This window comes from Papio anubis, chromosome 3, assembly GCF_008728515.1.
Source record: "Papio anubis isolate 15944 chromosome 3, Panubis1.0, whole genome shotgun sequence".
NCBI classification, from domain to species: domain Eukaryota; kingdom Metazoa; phylum Chordata; class Mammalia; order Primates; family Cercopithecidae; genus Papio; species Papio anubis.
Genome location: NC_044978.1, coordinates 95,916,230 through 95,937,532, shown reverse-complemented (window position 1 = coordinate 95,937,532; position 21,303 = coordinate 95,916,230). Strand labels below are relative to the sequence as shown.

Sequence of the window (21,303 nt, the reverse complement as noted above, 5' to 3'; positions counted from 1 at the left end):
AGACCAGAACAAAGTGGGCTGAGGATAGTATGAATGATGAAGAAATACAGACTATTTCAAGCAAAGACAACTTGTTCAGTAAGTTGGTTATAAATGGGAGACTAGAAATGCATGTGGGTTTGAAGGAGTGCTGAGTTTGGGTTTTACCATGGCCGGATTTGAGCATGTTTAAAATGCTGTTATTAGTTTTGCTTAGTATCCTGGAGAGTTACAGTAGCCAGACTGTGAAGAGGCAGGTCAGATCACAAGTCAGTGAAGATCTAATACACACTCAAAGATCATAGTACATATATTTTCAAAAAGTACAAAATGCAATTTTAAGTAAAAAAGATCACATTAAAAATGAGTTACATCTCAAATAACCTGAAATATAAAATGTACCATAAAGTAAAATCTATGTCAAAACCATAAAAAAGTAGTGTTTTAAATGATTTACAATACCAATTTACAACTCTGTATATTAACTGATAGTCACTAGCTATATGACATGGCACAGGTCTCAGTTTCATTTGTAAAAACAAATACATTCACATTTCAGACTAAATTATTAAAATACAAAGATCTGAAATGTTTTCTATACTGTAAACCTAGGAAAAACCAAAACCTAGGTTTATGGGTCAGTTTCATACTACATGTCCTTCATGGCTACAAGCAAAAATTTCTTGTTCTACAAAATGGATCATCACAGTGCCTGCCTCATAAGGATATCATAAGGATTAAATGAGTTAATGCTGCACTGTGCTTCAAACAGTGCACGGCACAGGGGAAGCACTACCAAGTATTGGCTTTTATGTCATAGGCGAGCAGGAAGGGTCTGTGTAATCTGGCCAGTGCAGTGCCCATGGCGGAGCGGTTGCATCTTTTGAGCCCCATCCCCACAGCCCAAAATAAACTCAGCTTCCTAATTAAGCTATTAATGTTTAAATGAAACAATTGGCTACACAGTGGAATCACTTAAGAAGATTGAAAAACACCAAATACCAGGGTCCCAATCCAGATCAATTAAATAAAAATGGGAGTGGGGCACCACGTGCTTCTCAAGCAGCCCAGGTGATTCTAACATGTAACCAGAGAAGTAGATTCTATCCCCGACTCTCAACTCAATCCCTGGCCTGCCAGTAGCCAGTCTACTCCTGGAACAACCTCAGCACCGCTAGACAGGAATCTAACTCATTCACCATACCCTATCAGCACATGATGAAAAGGCCAAGGTCCAGGAAAAAGATTGCAGAGCTGAAAAGCAGGGTAAAAATCAAAAGAACTGAAAGTAGCAGGTGAGGAAAGTGTTAACTAACTTCATTCTCCTCATCAATAAACGCTATGTACAAGGCACAAAAGCCAAAAGCCAAGGGAGAAAACTGATAAGGGAGCGGGTCATTCAAAGTGACTCAGCATTTTCACTGAACACAGATCCAAAATTAAAGCCATCCAAGCATAATGCTGCTGGCTTTTTCTTCCTCTTGCAGGACTCAAAAAAGGGGCTGGGAGAAGGAACCATCCGCCCAAGGGAGGCAGCATCCATTCATCGCCCACCACACTGCCTGTGCCTACTGGTGCTATCCCAAGGGACTCAGTCACTTTAGGACACCCAGTCTGGCTGCACTCCCAATGTGACACGGTACAAAGGGCCCTAGCTTCATTCTCCTCACCCCACCTACCCACTGAAGGTGAGCACAAATAATCTGTGCTACCCACTGAAGAACACAGAATCACTGGATAGTTCAGAGTAAAAATCCTTTCATTTCACTAATGTTAAATGAGCCCAGATTTTGGTTAAAGAATGTCAATCAGCTCTGATAACAGAAAGCCCTGGGTTGGAGTCAGAGCTCCAACTGAGTCCTAACTGAGTGACCCTGTACATGCTTCCAAACTTCACTGTGCCCGTGTCCTCACCCATAAAGCCGAAATAACACAACCCTCTTTGCGAGGCTACTGTGAGGATTATTAAATGAGATGGTGCATGCCAAGCACTTAGCACAGTGCTGGTCCATATTATGTGCCAATCAAGGTTAATTGTTTTCATCCCTATTATTACTAGAACGTAGAAGACACTGAGACAGACTGAACCTAGAACTGCAAAAAGACAGGGCAGAAGAGATCACAAGGTGACGGTGTTTAAAACTACTAATTCACTAGCTATTGGACTTAAATGTACAACTATCCCGTTTCCTGTTTAATTAATAATTAAGAAGTGATCTGTGGTTTAATTTTGGGAATTGCATATGTAGGACAAGACATTAAACTTACCCTAACCTATAGGAAAAAAAAAAGAGAAAAATAATTTCAAAAATGTTAAGCAAAAATGATATTAGTAGTTGTTTTCTAGTTTTGCTGCAATGTCATTGAGATCTCCTATATTTAAAAATAACAAGTCTATTTAAATAAAATCTAAGAAAACTAAAAATGACTATTTCATTAGAGTATGCAAATACTTTGCCACAATTCTTCAGTTTCCCACTTAAAATCAGTTTTTAAATGCCTACTCTCATTGTAAGCAAACCGGCAAAAATGAGAGGAGATGAAGAAGAATGGGAAAGAAGAGACTCAGAAATCCCAGATCCTGATCCTGCTGAGACTCATTCCAAGAAGAAAAGAACCAAGACATAATCACATCAACTGGCTCTGTCATCATCATTCATAGGCCAGTGACAAAAGGAAAAAAAAAGAATTCCAATATACATGCAGTGAGTGTTCCAATCAGGGTTCAATGAAAAGCACAAACAAAATGTTAAGAATGATTTCAGTGGCAGTAGAGGGTTACCAAGACCACAGAGTCAGAATGCTTGGGTTAGAATCTCAATTCACCACTTATAAGCTGTGCGACCTTGAAGAGGTGAGTGATCCTTTCTACACCTCAGCTTCCTCATCTGTGAAATGGAGATAATAACAGTCCCTAACTTACTGAGGGCTGCTGGGAGGATTAAATGAGTTAATAGAGGCAAAGCAGATGAGGCAAATCCAAGATTATCACTGAATTTGTGTTAGTCCCTCCCCATTCCCCTTTGCTCCTCCTCCCTCCCTGTGCCCCACCTCGGAGCTTTCTTCTCTCAGTTCCTTTCCACTCATACACTCTCTCCCTGGTGCCTCTTTTGAGTCCTTCCCACCGCCCACCACCCCACCCCTGCCACCAGCTCTTGCCTAGCCCTGCACCTCACCTTCCCCTCCACTCTAGCCTACCAAACACTCACCCTCTCCTGCTACAGTTCTCTGTCCCCACCATGTTGTCACTGGCCTTGGAAAGCTCCCACCTGACCCCATGTGCCACCTGCACATGCACACAGATCCTGTTATTCATATAATAAAACGTCAAAAGCTACACAACTCACATGACAACTGCTAACCATTCCCCACATGTTCTCAAAGCCCCCGCTGGGCATCCATCTAACCTAGCAGGCATCACCAATCCATGCATCCATTCCTTCTCTGTCTCCACCCTGAACTCACTGAAGGAAGCTCCTGAAGCCCCGGTCGGTCTCCCCAACGCAGTCCTGCCTGTGACAGCAGCACCTGGCAGCAAAAAAACCCTTGAATGTCTGCTGAATGGCTGAGTGAGGGAATGCCTCATTTGGTTCTGTTCTTTCTTATAACCTCTTTTCTTCTCAAGAGTTATTTTTTAAAGTCTACCTAGGAGACTATCATCACACAGTAATTATAAGCAACAAAAACATGTTATGTGTTTCATCTCATTTAATCCTTGGGACTACTTATAATCTTGCCTCCTACTTTCTTCCCCCTGCCTGCCCCCACACCTCTACTCTTAAGCACCCCAGCCTCTACTGTTCCTCAAATACAGGCCTGCTCTCCACTCTGAGCTTCTGCATTTATGTTCTCTCTGCCTGGAATGGCCCCTCACCTCCATCAGGGCTTAGCTTAAAACCTCCTTAGTGAAGCCTTTCCTGGCTCCGCTATTTAAAATTACAACACCCTCCACCCCACCCGACGCCCGCACACAGGGGTGCCTGCATGCACTCCTTCCCTGCTGTTTTTCTCTACAGAACCTATCACCATCTGACATACTACACAATTTACTTGTTATTATCTGCCCCCTCCCCTACACCAGAATGAAAACTTCATAAAAGATGAAGAGCAGGGCCCCTACACTAGAATGAAAACTTCCTGAAAGATGAAGAGCAGATACATAGTAGGTACCCAATAAACACTTGGCGACTGAACAACTCCACAGCCTTCAACAGGTAATTTTTAGGTGTGAGGGCTCTGAAGCCCACACAGAGCAGCTGGGTAACTCTCCTCCAGTCCCTCAGCTAGGAGATGACAGAGCAAAGATTTGAATCCAGCCATTTTGGCTTTCCTGCCTCCCAACATGACCTAAATAACAATTAAAAGACATCATCCCATCCATGGAGAAAACCTGAGCCCTGCATGTCTACAGGCCACAGAGAAGCCAGAAAAGCCATCCACTGGAAAGCCGCTCACTAGAACAAGTCATCTAACTCAAGACACTTCCATGCGGCAAAGTATTATTTATCAGATTGATAATTTATACAGCACTGATAGTTTTCCTTTGGATTTCATAGTTCAGTAAAAATGAGAGATTTATCATGCCTTTATTATACTGTAATATCCTCAGGAACAGCAAAGTGACAATTCATCAACTAATATGGAGGAGGCCTAAGATGACTAAAAGCCAACAATTATGGTAGTGGGGCAGGGAGAGAAGCACTGACTACAAGGGGGCCCAAGGGAACTTTTGGGGTAATGAAATGTTCTATATCGTTAGTAAATTCACCAAACACTTAAAATAAGTACAATTTTATAATACATAAAATTATACCTAAATAACGTTGACTAAAAAGGTATTTGGTACATCAGATGTAATTTTTGGCTAAACAAAATAAACATTCCACTAAAACACACACACACACGCACACACATATTTCTGTAGCTAATATTCCCATAGAGCCAAAAAAAAAAAAAAAAATTGCACGAGGAGTTACATATTAGCTCCTAGGCATCCCAACTTTTGGGGGACAAAGAATTAGGAAAAAGCAGCAGTAGAGTGGCACATGATGAGACCCAGTGTGTGGTTTGGAGTACTGCCTGACCACCAGCAAACACAGTTCCCACACCCACAGCTGGTATCGACTGTGTCCTCCTCCGGTCCTCTGGGTCACCTCTGACCAGAATGTACAGGCAGCCAGGATGAAAAAAAAACATCACTGCTCTTCACAAGGGCTTCAACCACCTATGTGACCAGCAACAGTGACAAGTCTGGATGCTGAAGTATCAGAATTCTTAGTGGAGGGCATCAGAAACTAATTCTAGCTAATTTAAACAAAAAAGGATTTATAAAAAAGGGGGAGTGCTATTACACAGTTTGCAGAATCTCCCCCTGGTCATAAGGGCACACAGCAGACTGCATCATGATTACAGCCACAACTAGACCTTGCCTCTAGAAGCAGCACGGCAGCCACCACTGTGCATCCCTCCAGAAAATGGTCACATGGGCTACTCTTCTTTCCTTGCCTCCAGCCTCAGGTTCACAGTCTCAGGTGAATGTGTCTGAGAAGATCTGTCTGCTAGGGTAAGAATTCTTCAACTAGACGAAGAGTCAGGGTCCCACAAGACTGACCGTGTCCATTACAGATACAAATGGATTACTCCCCATCTCTGCAAATCTACTGATACAGGCCAGCAAAAAACTTCACAAGGAAAAAAAAATCCTCGAAGGCAGAACTAGAATAAATGATACCACAGGTAATGCTATTTGAAGAGGGCTGGGGTCTTTTTTATATCTAGTGTTTTATTAAGTACATTAGTTATAAGCGACAAGCCTATCTTCCTAGATTGAACATAACTCATTAACAGCATTTTCTGATTAAAAGCAATTCAAACCTGAAGTAGCAAATACTTTGCTACATCTAAAACTGTCATACAATGATTGTTAAAATACCTAATTCTATTTAAAATGTATTTCAGTGTTTTTCTTCTTAAAACACATTTTTAAATACATGTTCTGCTTAGAATACTTCTCAAGAAGTACTTTTCCTAATGTACATTTCAAAAGAAAAAAAGCAAGCTATGAGAATTAACACCAATTGAAGTTGACTAACTATAAAAACTTACCAGCATTTATGATTCATCAAAGAAAATTTTACTGTGTAAATCTGAACTTCAACTTACAGTCTAAATGAAGAAAGACTTTCAGCGATCTCACTATATTGTTAACTTAAGAAATAAATCCTTAGGACCAGAATATGGATATAAAATAAAAAGAAGGGAAAAGGACAAACACTCTAGGCCCCTTAACATCAGACCTGTTAATGCTGCCTTAACCTTCTGCAGGTAGGATGCTGACACGAGAGACCAGAAATGGATGTGTGCACATTCACAAACGCTCCTTCTGTTCCCTCAGCACATTACTAGCATTTTACTCTCTCCTTGAGAATTTCTCCATGCCACATTCTCTAAAACTGATATTTGCATATATTTGAAAAAGAAATATTAGTTTGCATACAACTGACTTTGTCTAAAAAATGCAAAGAATGAATAGGTGAAAGCTTGTGTTCCTTAAAGAAAAATCTAAAGATAATGAAAGACAACAGCAGCAGGAAGAATTACTTTTCCTACATAATGCACAAGTTATTCAACAGTTGATCATTTAAGTTCAATTCAATACATATTTGGGGACCTATGCAAGGCATCATGCTAGATGCTAAAGTGGATACTAGGTAAGACATGGTCCCAGATCTCAAAAAGGTAATAATCTAATTGGGGAGAGTAAATAAAAGTAAACAAGCAGCTATTGTTATGTAACACAAAACTGAGTAACAGAAGGAAGCACTGCTTCAGAGATTCCATGGAAGGAGAGAGTCTGCCAGAGAGGGAGCACAGCAAAGAAAAATTCTAAAACAGCAGCACTGAGGGCAGCTGGAGCCGGGTACAGTGGTGTGCACCTATGGTCTCAGCAACTCAGAGACTGAGGTGGAAGGACCCCTGGAGCCCAGAGTTTGAGTCCAGCCTAGGCAACATAACAAGACCCCACCTCTAAAGAAAAAAAAAAGGGAGACAAATGTATTGCTGGTTATTGTAACACTGTAAGAAAGGCTGTCTCAGACATAAGGCCATGGCAATAGGTATGGGAAAGAGAGGCTGGGCATGGGAAGAGATGCAATCTCTCCTTGCCACTGACCAGGGAAGAAGAGGATAAGAAATGTCCAGGATCTCAGTGTGGGTTATTAAAATTACTGCAGTTTCATTTACCAAATGAATAAAATTTATTAGTTTTGTTCTCTTCTTTGTTTTGACTATTAAGAAGCTCAGTGCCAAATATTTCTAACACATGGCAAGTGTTTCTGTGTACCTTATAAGTCTATATATAGATTTTCCTTCTCTTCACAGGATTTTATCTATATTTAGCAAGTCACCCCTAATTCTTTTAGAATAAGGCAGAAATGAAATCAACATAAAGGTTGAGACCAAGCCAGAGACAGCTGGCCAAAGTAGCTGGTTCAGGGATATAACCTGCAAGCTGCCAACCCAGCGCATTCTTCTCACCCTTCTTCCACCCTATGAAAGGCCATATCTTACAAGAGATGCTGGAAAATGCCAGACATTCACTGCCTCAGCCTCCCTCACAGCTAGCAGTGGCATGAGATCAGTTCGATCCAATGACACTGAAATGAAACTCTCCAAAGTGAGTTTCTGCAAAAGACTTCTCCGTTAACAGGGAGTTATAAGGAAATATGCACCTTCCCTGCTTTCCAATCCAGGCATGATGTCTGGTGCTACAGCAACCATACTGCAAACATGAGGCAAATGAGCCTGAGGAATAAAAGCTAAAACACTTAGAAGAAGAAAAAGATGCAAAGAGCCTAGATCATTAATGACATTATTAAGCCACTGCACCAGCTTTAGAACCAACTACTTCTAGGTTTCTTGCTACTGAACGATAATAAGCCCTATTATTTAAGCCATTAATTTGAGCATTGTATTGGCAAAGGCATCCTAACTGATACAACAAGAGATCATCATGAGGTCAGTTTCTCACAGGTTGATCTTTATACTGCTGAGTTACCAGGGTTATTAGATATTATTAGTTATAATTAGCAGATGATGATGACTGAGATAATAATGTAAACATGTAGCCAGGAAGAAGGTAGTAAGCCAAGAAGAGCTGCTGGGAGCAACTTAACATAAAAACAGAAAAGGAGATAATGATAAAGTTTGAAAAAATATGATTAAGTGTCAGTAGGGGTACATAGAGGTTAAGAACAGAGGAATAAGAGAGTAGATGAATAGAAGTCCACTAAGATAGAGAAAATGAGGCAGGCCTTCTTTTCCGGCAATGTGACAGACAAGATTACCTAAAAATTCTTCTTAATATAAAACAGTAAAAAATTCTAGGTAACGTGTAAGAACCATCTGTTTAAATGAACAGCTAGGTTCACAAGAAAATAAAGGACCTCCCCAAGGGCCAAAAATCAAAAAGGAACCTAAAAACCAGAGCAGAAAGTGTACAGTGATACTGTGTAGGAGCCTAGGGCTTTGGGGAATGGATGGAGGTGGGCTGTATGTGTATAAAAAGCACCTGCTCTTTGGGATGTAACAGAACAAAAGAAAAAGAGAAAGCTATGACTAGCTTCATATTTTCTTTAAAAACACCATTTTGAAGACAATTATAGCTCTTGCATGTTTTTCAATCTCATCACTTTACCCTCTGCAAGAAAAAATTCCAGAGCTAAATGCATATTTTTGTACATATTTATATATTACCAAGAGTTTCCTGGATATTTCACCACACGATTATGTAAAATACGACAGATAGATATAAATGATCTCCACAAGAACACCACAGACTGCCCAATTTTTCACTCATCATGAAAAGAACCATCAAACAATCAAGTATCCAAGTTCAGTATATTTGTAATCACACCAAAAGGTTTACAAACCTTAGGACTTCTTGGTAATATTTTTATCATCAGAAAAATTACAATATTCTTCTAATGACCATGTTGCCAATAGTTTCATAATACCTTATATTTTACATACAAAAATCTATCATCTCTGCATTAAATCTTAGCCTTCTACATTACAGATTCTGGAGTGCCTTCCCTGTAAACAGTAAAGGGAACTGGTGAAGGATGTGATGTTTAGGGAGTCTACCTACAGAGAGGAAGGTTTCTAATATTAAGGAGAGAAGGAATTGCAGCCTGCAGCTAAAAACAAAGCAAGCAAACAAAAAAAAAGTCTTACGGTTCTCCACTTCTTACAGTTTTCTTCTATTCTCATTTGCTTTCCAAGCTTCTTCGAAAATTGAAGACATCACATATCACCTTTGCTCACCTTCATATTTCCACCCTAAATTCCATTAAGCCACCTCCATCATTCATTTCAAGTGGGTTATTTTTTCAAACACCCCAAGAAATACCAACACACAGTCTACATTATCTTTACGAGGGTTACATGTACCTCCACTGTGTTCTCATATTTATATAAGGCAGTGTTTGAACCCAGTGCTTACATACACTGGATGCCATAATACACCATTCTAAAGGTTGCTTTACATTGTATTGCTTCTTGAATGTTTTCCCACAACCTGTGCGCATGATGGTTCAAGACCAAGCATTTATTCCACGAGTGAGGCCAACAAAATGCAGGGGGAAATTCACTTGGGGATCAAGAACCCAAGCCTGAGAGGGCTGCGCCTGGCTTGGGCTCTCCCTCTCGCAAGGGAGAAGGGCTGGTGAGCCGCTCCGTCTCTGGGAACTCAACCGCCTCCCGAGAGCGCGGAGGGGCTGGCCAGGTAATAAAGCACAAGTTCGCCGAGCAGGGAGGCTCCGAGGGCGCGCTGCAGGCCGGGACTCGTTTCCACAGTTACCCACGTGCACCCAACCCAACCGCGGTCCGGCGCGGCCGCGACTACAAGTCCCAGAATTCCGCGGAACCGCATTTCCCCTTCACACCCGTTGACTGGAGACAAACCCTAAAGGAAACCCCTCAAGCGCCCTCCCAGCACGCCTGGGAGAAGTCGCGCCCCCAGGGCGTGGCGCGCGGCCTAGGGCCCAGCCATCCCTCCAGGGAAGCGGGTTCCATGGTACCAACCCCCACACCTAATAGCCAGAAATTAGACAACTGCGTCACAGACTACCAAACCCACGGACTGCCAGGGACCCCGACATCTCCCCCGCGCCAAGCCCCGGACCTGGCCTTCAGGGCCCGACCCCTCCGGCTCCTGCGGCGGAAAACCCGCAGCCCGCACCCCTGCCCCGCCTCCTAGTCTCGCAGCCGGAGCCCGCGCCAGCGCCGACCTCGCTTCCCGCCGCCCCGGGGGAACCGCGGCCAGTTCCAACCTTGGGGCACTTACCTCGTCCCCTCCACCTCAGCACCGCCCCCTCCTCTCTCCGCACCCAGAAGCTTGGAATCCCCACTCAAGGGACCCTGCCTCGACGGGGAGAGGAAGCACCTCCCCTAAGCACAGTCTGACACCCCCTTAGCCCGGCTCCGGACCGAATCTGGACATGACAATCCTCCTGGCCAACTCCGCCCCACCTCCTCTTCCTCCCCGACTAGCTCCTCACCCCCACTTTATTTCTCTACCCCTGCCCCCACTCTGCCACCCTAAATCCTCCCCACCTTTTTCTCCTCTTCCTCCCAATCGCCCTACCGTTGTACACTTACCCCATCCCATTACCTCAATATCTTTCCCTACCACCACTCTCCGCTACCCACCGCCCTTCCAACGCCCCTCCCGCCTCGCCGGACTCCCCAACTACCATTACACCCCAGTCCCTCCCACCACCTCGCTCTCCCGTTACATCAGCCCTCATCCCCTCGCCCGCCCTCCAGCCCCGCTCTGTGGCTGCCCCCATTCCCCCAACCCATTGTTCCCCCCACCCCCGCCAATCAGCCCTTCTTCCAATTGTCCCCGCCCCCGCGCCCCCCTCTCACTCACCCGCCTTTCTCACGGAGCCGCCCGCACCGCTCAGGCCTTTGGAAATCCTTTGGAATCCCCGCTCGCTCGCTCCCTCCCTCTCCTCGCCGGTGCCACCCTCCCGGCCCTGCCCGCTAGAGCCCAACGCCGCCTCCACCTCCATGCACCCCGGACACTCGGGTCTCGGCCCTTCATCGCAAGTCCAGCCCTCCCTTCCCCCAACACTGAAACAGAGCCAGTCCCCCCCCACCTCCGCCCTCCCCGCAGGCCGGCCCCTTCCCCCTACGCCCGCCCCCGCCCCACGCCGCCCGCCCGCCCGCAGCGTCACCGCCCGCCCCGGCCCCGGGAGGGGAAGGGGTGGCTCCCGGGCAAGGGCTCCCGGCGCGTTTCGGGACCGGAGGCATGGGGCGGGGACTGCAGGAGCCGAGTGGCTAGTGCTGGTAGCCGCCCGGCCCCGGCCCGCTGGCTGGCTCTCCGCTACTCACTGACAGCGGCGGCATCCGAGTGCATTTTCAGGCAGCTCACACCCCGCTCGCCGCCCAGGATTCCGCGCTCGCCTCGCGGTCCCCGGACCAGCTCACTGCACCTCGGCTCGGAGCTGACGACCCGCCGCCAGGCACTCCCAGCCCGCCCATCTCGCCTTCTCCATTGGCTAAACCGCGGCTGAGAGGCCGCCCCGCCGCGTCTCTCATATGACAAAAGGAGTGCCGGTAGCGCTGGTCTGGAGCTGGCAGCGAGGCCCCGCCCCCCACGGGCCAATACGATTGGTCCTGGGGCCTTGTCTTCGTAACGCCCCAGGCGGAGGCCACGCTCCGGAGCAGCGGGTTGGGCCCGGCTGCTGTCAGTCACCCCCAGGGGTCCGAGAGCGCGTGTAGGGGCGATGCTGGAAAATTGGTCCACCTTGACCCTGAAACCCCGCCCAGTGGCGGGCGTGATTGGTGGAGCTGCAGACCCACCAAGAAAGATGGATCGGCGTCTGAAACAAAGCTCGCGAAGTGTTTCCCAAAGAATCGAGCAGGACAGCGCAGTTGGGGCGGCTCGTACCCGCTGCTGGAAGTAGGGAAGTGCGTCCGTCCCTAGCGCCCGGCGCGACGCGGCCGGGTCTCCCGCCACTTGTCCCACGCCTCCGGGCGGCTCCTTGCAGGAGCCCACTTCGCTCCGAACTTGAACTGGGACTTCCCTTGCCCGCTGTTTCCTACTGCAGGAAACTGGATTAAGAATTGCCGCGTCTTCATTTCCAGCAAACCCTGTGGTGAGGAGCAAATTTCCATTTCTCCTACGAAGATCCATCCCCTCCCCACTTTCGAAATCCACTTCTTTTCGAGAGTCCGCACACTTGTTTCCCAGAGTTCTCACACTTCTTTCCTCTCGTCACAAACGTCTGTTAAAGAGGCTTCGAATGCCACGAGCGTTGTCCGTCACACATATCTGTATGCCCCAGACATCAGACAGAAATACAGGGCCGCGCTCTAAGCTGCGGACTCAGCCTGACACATGGACGAGTCCAGGGGGCAGGCCACCAGCCCGCGAAAGACCCCCCGCGGCATCTAAGAAAACCTGTCACTCACGCGGAGAGGCCGTCCAGAAATTGAAACTGGCTGTTATTTGGCACAGAGAGACGTTAATTTTGGTGAATTCTTCTGACCCTAAGTCAAGAATTTGCACCATTTCCATGAGTTCTGCCCTGGTTTTTCAATACTTGAAACTAACTTAACACGCTGCGTTATAGCAACAGAATAATATTTCGAGATATTAACGGAGGATTCCCCCCACCCCAACCCACCCCTACCCTACCCTGCCTCCATCCCCATCCCCACCACCCACTCCAACAACAACATACCTACAAGGCATCCCCATATCCCAAGGCCCTGCCCCATCTGGGAGCCTCAAAGAGTGGTGACACCACAAATCACAGGTAACAGAACGCATGGTCTTTTTGGTTTTAGATTTCTACAGCCAAGGCTTTTGGGTTTCGAGGCTCTGAAATTTAGATTTTAAATCAGGACACAGATGTTATGCTATTTGGAAGGGGCTCAGACAAACCAGTTTCTGTGTCCCACAGCACTCCATCTAAATCTCTCCCTCCATCTTAATCTCTAATTTCTCTTTAATAAATTACATCCTTATAATTTTATTTATATCATATTTTTATCATTCAAACATTTATGAATCACTTTATGGAATCTCAGAACTGTACCTGAAGTTATTTATTATTTACTTCAGGTTCCTTCTCAAGACAAGAATCTCTCATAGAACATCCTTATTGATCACCTTTATCACGACAGTGCCTCAGCAGGGCCCCACAGTGATGGATAGGTACCTCTGAACTCTTGAGATAGCAGATTGCTTGTTGGGCAGATCTAGCAGTAAGAATGTCCGCCCTTACTCTGAGCAGGGACGCTGCTTCTGCATTCTTCTATTTATGTTTCAGCTTAATCTACATCTAGCAAATAGTAAATTATATGTCTTCTTATACAAGTTTCAAATCTTTTGTATGTGTAATATTTATGGGTTTTTTTTTTTTAAACCGTTTACATGGTACTTCAAAGGCTGAGACACATGTTATTTTGCACAGAAAAGGGCTTCCTTCGTGACACCTCTAAATTACAATAAGCCCACAATTGATTATAGCTAGCCATTTGCTGTATTAATTTATTTGCAGCATACTTTATAATAATGTGTATAAGAGTTAAGCTAGATGAAGGATGGGTTGGCTGCTTTGCCCCAGCTCCCAACACTGGCCTGGCATGTACATGGTGTCCATAAAAATTTATGGAATGTACAACCTGTTATTTCTCAACATTGCTTTCAGTTGAGTCAGTATGATTATTTTCAAGTAAAAAACAGACTTAGAGGTAATTTACCCAGATCTTTATAATGAGTCAGCTACAGCCTCACGATTAACAGGCAAAGCTTATTCCTAGTCAGCTGAGCCTCACTGCCCCCACGTTTTATGAAGTATAGTAAAATGACTACATAATGCTCTGCAAATATTAGCTGGTCATTTAAATAATCCATAACATATAAACCTTTGAGATCAGGAAACTTGTTATAGTTATTTTTTTATTTGCCTAGCACCTAGTACAATGCTTTCAAATATTGTAGTAGGCACTGGTTAACCATACCCCTTAAAATGAATGTTTACTATAAATGAAATTTTAGATCTGGAAAAGAACCTTCGTGATTATCAAATCCAATGTCCTCGTTTTGAAAATATGAGACTTGAGGTCCAAAGGAGTTAAATGTCTAATCTGAGTCATTCGGCTAGTTGATAACAAAACAGTGCTTAAATTCAGGTTTCCCAACTCTTAGTCTGGGTCTATCCTCTGTACCACACTGTCTAATATCAAAGCTTCAAGTTCCAAAGATAGGTAAACTACTCTCCCTCCCCATCTGAAAGTTACTATGCCAATCTAATACAAGTCTGCTTCATGGTGGAAATGTTGCCTTCTTTTTTATGAATTTCATTCAGGATTTTTTCAGTATATAATTCAATACTTTACTTTTTTTTTCTCGTTGGTAGTATCCCCAAAGAACATGATCCCCATGGAGAGGTTTACTGAGATAATAATGTTATACTTCTGTACATTTATATTTGAATCCCTGGAGAAAAAAATTAATAATTGAATATCTTGGGACTGTGATGGGTAGAGATATTTGGAGACGCAGTCTTTATGCCATTTCATTTCACCCAGTTAGTGCCTTAGGGTAATATTGAAGCAAGTTACTTCATGTTAATGATACCTACTTTAATTGGAATTTTTCTACTTTATTAGTTGTACAATATTAATTTTAATCAGATATATTTTGAAATGCCCTAAGCCTAGATTAGAATGTGATATGGAGAAGTCTAGTAAGAGAAAAAAAAAAACAGCAGAGCTCTTCTATCAAATGTTAAGCTTTCCCCTAAATTCTGCTAAGCCCACTGTAGCATGCTTTTCCTGCGTGTGTTGGGATTGGGAGTAGAAGGAAAAATAGCATAGTCCTCAAGACTGAAATTAAGTTGGGGCTGCACAGACAGATAAATGTGTCCCTGGTAAGATTTAAAAAGAATAAGAAAGAACACAGTACAGGGAGGAATTAATTTGGCCTTAAATTACAGTGAGAGAGTTGGCGGAACTCCTTTAGTAATAAAAAGTCAGGCTAGGTGGGTTTCTAGGATTTGGAAATGAAAATAAACCCCCTCAAAAAGGAGAATTTATCCATAAAGGGCAGGATAGTTTTCTTTCTCCAAATATGACCAACTGAATTTGCTGTCCCAAGTGACAACAGATTCTTTCTTAATGCTTCCTATGTGACAGGCACTACTCTGATAGTACTGTACTGGTAAACCAATCTACTTAATCTCACAACAACCCAGTGGAGTACTAATAACTAATAGTATCCCCAATCTACAGGTAAGTTAACTGAAGCTTCAAGAGCTTTGATAACTTGCTACCCAGCTAATAAGTGAACGTGCCCCTAAGTAGCCAGACTCCCTGTTTTTAATATTCCTGTGCTGGGCATTTCTTGCTTGCTTGCTTTCTTGCTTTCTTTCTTGTTGGTTTTCTTTCTTTCCTTCCTTCTTTCCTTCTTTCTTTCCTTCCTTTTTTCCTTCCTTCCTTCCTTCTTTCTTTCCTTCCCTCCTTCCCTCCCTCCCTTCCTTCCTTCCTTCCTTCTCTCCTTCCTTCCCTCCTTCCTTCTTTCCTTCCTTCCTTCCTTCTTTCCTTCTCTCCTTCCTTCCTTCCTTTTCTCTCTCTCTCTCTCTCTTTCGAGATGGAGTCTCACTCTGTCACCCAGGCTGGAGTGAAGTGGTGGGATCTCCATTCACTGCAGCCTCTGCCTCCTGGGTTCAAGTGATTCTCCTGCCTCAGCCTCCCAAGTAGCTGGGGTTACAGGTACATGCCACCACACCCGACTATTTTTGTGTTTCCAGTAGAGACGGGGTTTTGCCATGTTGGCCAGACTGGTCTCGAACTCCTGACCTCAGGTGATCTGCCTGCCTCAGCTCCCAAAGTGCTGAGATTACAGGCATGAGCCACCACGTCTGGCCAGTTCCTTCTCTTTTTAATCAGGTTAATATATGCCCCATACACCTCAGAGATTATTTATAAGAATACAATAATATGGATGTTAACATGCTCTCAAAAGATAGTGAAACCAGGCTGGGCACGGTGGCTTATGCCTGAAATCCCAGCACTTTAGGAGGCCGAGGTGGGCAGATCGCTTGCACCCAAGAGTTTGATACCAACCTGGGCCAACACAGGGAGACCCTATCTCTACAAAAAAAAATGCAAATTTATCTGGGTGTGGTGGCAGCTGCCTGTAATCCTAGCCACTCAGGCAGCTGAGGGGGGAGGATCCCTTGAGCCCTACGGGTGGAGGCTGCAGTGAGCTGAGATCACACCACTGCACTCCAGCCTGGGTGACAGAATGAGACCCTACCTCAAATAGATAAATAATAAATAAATAAATAAATAAATAAATAAATAAATAAAGTGAAACTAGGCCTCTTTCTAGGGATGAACATCTAGCCACTCAGACTCCTTTTATAGATGTATATAATGAAAAGTATGGGTCAGAAGGATTACTTCCAGGTTACTAAATTCTTATCTATTTTACCCTTTGGCCTTATTCCCACAGCAAATGAGATTATTTATTCAGCGTGTTTAATGAAGCTCTGCTGAATGTTATAAATTCTCAACTTTGACATATCACTGAGAACCCAGGCTGGAGTGCAGTGGCATGATCTCGGCTCACTGTAATCTCCATCTCCTGGGTTCAAGTGATTCTCGTGGCTCATCCTGTAGCTGGGACTACATGCGCGTGCCACCATGCCCGGCTAATTTTATATTTTTAGTAGAGACAGGGTTTCACCATGTATGTCAGGCTGGTCTCTAACTCCTGACTTCGAGTGATCTGCCTGCCTTAAGCCTCTCAAAGTGCTGGGATTGCAGGTATGAGCAATAGCACCTAGCCTTATACTTTTAAATTTTCTAAAAAATTCGGATTTCTTTCTTTAGAAAGAAGCCATCTTAGAAATCTCTCAGAAAAGCTAAGAATTTTCCAATTATACTTAGATGTGACATCTGTGTTTCAATTTTAATTTCATTTAGCAATTTTTTTTTTTTTTGCCTCTCCTGGATATGGAGAAAATATCCTTTATTTGTAAATTATTTCTAACTTCTAAGATTTCTAAACACATCACTATCAGGGTAGCATTAGTAGTCTTTTTGCTAACATTTTATTCCAGTACAGCCATAGAATTCTTAAACTGACTTTTTTTCCTTTTTACTCAGGACCTTTTATTTTATGGAAATCACACCTGCCTAGGGAATTAACAAAGTATTTGAATAAAAATATATTCATTCATTACCACATGTTCTTCTCTGAATTGAGTATTTTCACCTTATTCTGCATTGAGCTAATCAAGTCCTAATGATGCTGCATTAAATTTGATCTCAGAAGGTGCAATTTTCCAATTGAGTCTAAACAATGCATGACCTTTATGGTGTTTTCCATAAATATAGCATTGCTTCAATTACTCCAGTTAGCAGGGGCTGGACGAAAGAATAATCATTTTATTTGGATAATGGCATCTGTGTATGATCGGGCTCTTCATTTCTCCTTGCCTTCTCTAGCCTGCTACCATGAATACAGTGTCTTTCTAAGATCCCTCTCAGGGCAGTACAGGAGACCCCATCCATCTCTGGTTGTTGGTGGCTGCATGGCAGCTGAGCATCTCATTATGGCAAAGTGAAGCATTCTGGGAAGTGGATGGGGAAGGCAGACAGCAATAGGAAATGGGGTAGGGAAGGGAGGATGGGAGCTGTGGAAAATATGTGCTCACTTCCTTGGTGATGATAACGTGTTATGGAAGTAAGAACCTCCTGTCCTAGGGGGGAAGAACATGCAGTACGTCAAAAACCCATGAGTAAGCAGATTCCAGACCCTACAACCAAGTTACAGCCACCTCAGCCACCCCATTCTGCCCAACACTCAGATCTGAACCCCAACTGAATCTACCACAGGAGCTATGCTGGTGGGAGAAATGCAATGAATCAAAGCATTGAAGAAAAATCTATGGTTCCAAAATTGAAAAAAAAATAAATTTGGAGACACACACATATGTTCATTTGCAGGCATGCACACAAACACGTGCAAATCACTAGCTTACCCCACTGAAAAATATTTATTTCCAACTAACCCTAATGCTTACATTTTACTTTGTTATACTGCCTCAGCCAAGACAGGTTAAAGCAAATGGCCCTTAACATTTTAGGGGTCACAGACTCCTTTTAGTAATCATTCACAATGATGATTATCAGAGGCCTGCAACCCTCTCATGCCTACCCCACCGGCTCCTGAGTTAAGAATTCCTAGATTAAACATTTGAGTTAACGAGTATTTCATTTTTAAAAGCCAGGGGCTTTGGGGAACAATCCATGGCTATCAGTAATTTTGTTAGTGAGAGATTAGTTCCACTTTGTTAGCTTTCCTTCCAAGTCTGGTTGACATCCGAGCCTGCACTCAAATGATGGGAATTCTGTTAGGGGGCTGGTGGGTGAAGTGAACAGTTTCAGGCTGTAGAGCAGTGGGAGGAGGAAGGCTTGGCTTTGGGGGCCAGCATTTTAAGGCAGTGGGAAGGTACTGGACATGAAGCAAGAGAGGAGAAGAGCTCTTGGAGACGAAATGCCAAGAATAGATTTCATCTCTTTCCAAATTTTACCCACTTCCAGTTCGAAACAGGGGTCTAGTCAAAACTGCTTCCTGTGCAGCCACCCACACCCAGACTTGGGTACCCCCACCCACGGTCTCCCTTTGCCATCTCTCTCATCTCATCATGGCATCCCCTCACCCTCAACCTGAGACCTCAAGCAGCTCCTCAAGCCCCAGAAATGCCCCAGACCTCCCAGCTGCCCTGTCCCCATCCCACAGGCTAATCTTAGCCTACAAGTCCAGCCTTGGGCCCCCACAACAACTTATCTCTTATTCTTTACTCTTCCATCTCACAAGCACTTTTTCTGACTTCAAAGCACCATCACCACAACCTCAGTGGTTCCTGAACCTCCATTCACATTTTATAACTTTAGCTTTGAGAAACATTTCAAATCCACAGATAACAGATTGGGGAATAGAAATATTGGCAAACATTTTATGTACCACTCACTTTGTACCAGGGTACTGTTTCAAGTACTTATGTTAAGTCATTAATCCTCCCAACAATCCCAAGAGGTAGATATTTTTGTAAAACTCACTTTATAGGTGAAAACACTGAAGCACAGAGAGGTAAAGTAACTTTCTCAAAGACACACAGCTAGTAAGTGGTGGAAGTCAGAGAATGAAATCCTAGCAGACCAGCTTCAGATCGGTATTTTTACTCACTGTGCTATGTTGCCTCTTTGATAACATTTTACAGAGGGCTGCTTGGCCACCCCCAACACAGACTCCAAATTCTTTAATGTGAAAGCTGTGCTTGTATTTCTAGCATCAGTAGATACCTAGCATAGTCTTTGGAGTCCACGGCAAATCTCCTGTGTTCTCTCTGCCCCCCATTGGGGCAACATGAAACACAGTTTCCCCAGTATCAGGGTATGGGCCTTTATTCTCTTCCTTGATAAGCAGATTAGAGGATCTGGAAACAGGACCACAAGTTGGTATATGTAAAAGTAGGTCCCTAAGTAGCAGAGTGTAGTTGCAGGCAACGCGACTTTAAAGGATTGCCATTGTGCGTGGATCAGAAGTGCGTCATTTGCTCCCATTCTCCCACATCCTCTTTGGGAGCCTCTGCTTCCCTTTCCAGATTCCTGTCCCAGGTGCCCAGGGCCTCTGACCATGGCTCCTGGTGGGTGGCCCTCCTGGACAGACTGCTCCCATTTTCGGGACAAGGCCCATTCTCAGCAAGTAAAGGCAAACCTCACTCTTTGTTCCCTAATCTTATGAATAGGCTGAAGATTAAAAAGAGCTTGAGCAACATCCTTGAAGAAAGCCACAGAGAAGAAGCCTGAAGACTCAGAAGGAGAATAGACGAGTGCCAAAATTATTCTATTTTAATGATCTAGGGAAGGGTATAGGGCCAGTTGGGTGTGTAAGAGCCTCATGTCCTTTTAGCATCATGAAATGGAGATGCTTCTTTCTTCCCTGCCTCCCTGAAGCGCTCTCAGTTTGTGCTACTGGAGCACAAACTACCACCCTCCAAAACCCCCAGCACACATACAAAGTATAGACCCCAACGGAAACAGCCTAATTCAGATACCCTAGAGACATTTGCATTTAGGACCTATTTTGATTAATTTGCCCTTATCAAAACTTGCTTTTCCAGTGTCTCATTCCCTCAGATCCTTGTGGATGATTGGCTTGCTGTTCTTGGTTAGGGGAAAAATATAGACAAGTTAAGGTATTATCCCGTACAAACAGATTTACAGCAAAAAAAGAAAAAAGAAAAAGAAAAGAAGAGAGAGAGAGAGAGAGAGAGAGAGAGAGAGAGAGAGTGAGAGGGAGAGAGAGAGAGATTTCTAACAAACAAATGGCTCAACACCAAAATCTAATATACTTCCCCAAGCCAGGCTCCCACTCTCAAAATCTCCCCTCCTTCCGCTCTCGGTATACAAATCCTCCTCCACCTTGATGCCACAGCTTAAAGCTCACCTCCATTAAGCCTTCCTTCACTGAGGCTCCCCACAGTCATGTCTTTTTCCACTTACTGCCTCCAGCACTAGAACAGAATTTTGCTGGAGAACCAGAACCGGAACAAAAGGGAATGGAATCTTGGGGCTAGATAATCTCAGAGGTCAGCTCAGCACATTCTCTCCTTTCACAGGTGAGGAAAGGAAGACACAGAAGTGGCCAGCCTGTGGACATAAGTGGGCTGTTTGGGGGACATCTGGAGTTTTTTCTGTTTAGCCCTCCCATCTTTGGCTGAGAAGGACTCCTTTGTCTATTGGGAAACTGTTTACTCCACCATTTATGCAACTAAGTTTTATTAGGGGTTGCCAGTCAGGGAGACTCCCACTCCCAGAGAGCATGTGATCTCAGCTGGACCAATAAATATCCTTTCCTGGAATTCTAAAAATTAGAATTAAGGAGAAGCAGCCTTCTGTGGCTGTGAGCTCATAGCTACCAACAACCATGGCTCCCACCTCATAGAAAAAGCTAGTCTAAGAGAAATAGTCGGAAACACTCATTTCCTTACATACTCATTTCATTCATGAAACAACTATTATTTATCCAGGGCCTTCAATATGTCAGACACTGCCCTGGGCTCTAGACATTGTACATTGTGCAAGAATGTACCCAGTTGCTGCCTTCATAGAGCTTGCCTTAAATAATCATGTAAGCAAAGTAAAACTACCATTTTAACAAGTAGTGAGATGAAAAAGTGCACAGTTTTTTTGAGAGATGTGGAATCTGGCTCAGTTGCTATATACAGTTGT

The 21,303-nt window shown here is 44.2% G+C and overlaps 1 protein-coding gene across 9 annotated transcripts in view; it reads right to left on the bottom strand.

Moving 5' to 3' along the window:
* The window catches only part of DCUN1D4 (defective in cullin neddylation 1 domain containing 4), an 89,265-nt gene extending 68,661 nt beyond the window's left edge, over positions 1 to 20,604 (bottom strand). For 2 of the 9 annotated variants that reach the window (XM_031664447.1, XM_017958826.3), the window contains exon 1: positions 10,913 to 11,086. In XM_031664447.1, coding sequence (XP_031520307.1) covers positions 10,913 to 11,054 — 142 coding nt within the window. In that variant the 5' untranslated portion in view covers positions 11,055 to 11,086. The other 7 variants (XM_009207119.4, XM_017958824.3, XM_017958828.3 and 4 more) reach the window with 7 other exon arrangements.
* Positions 20,605 to 21,303: the final 699 nt, after the last annotated feature.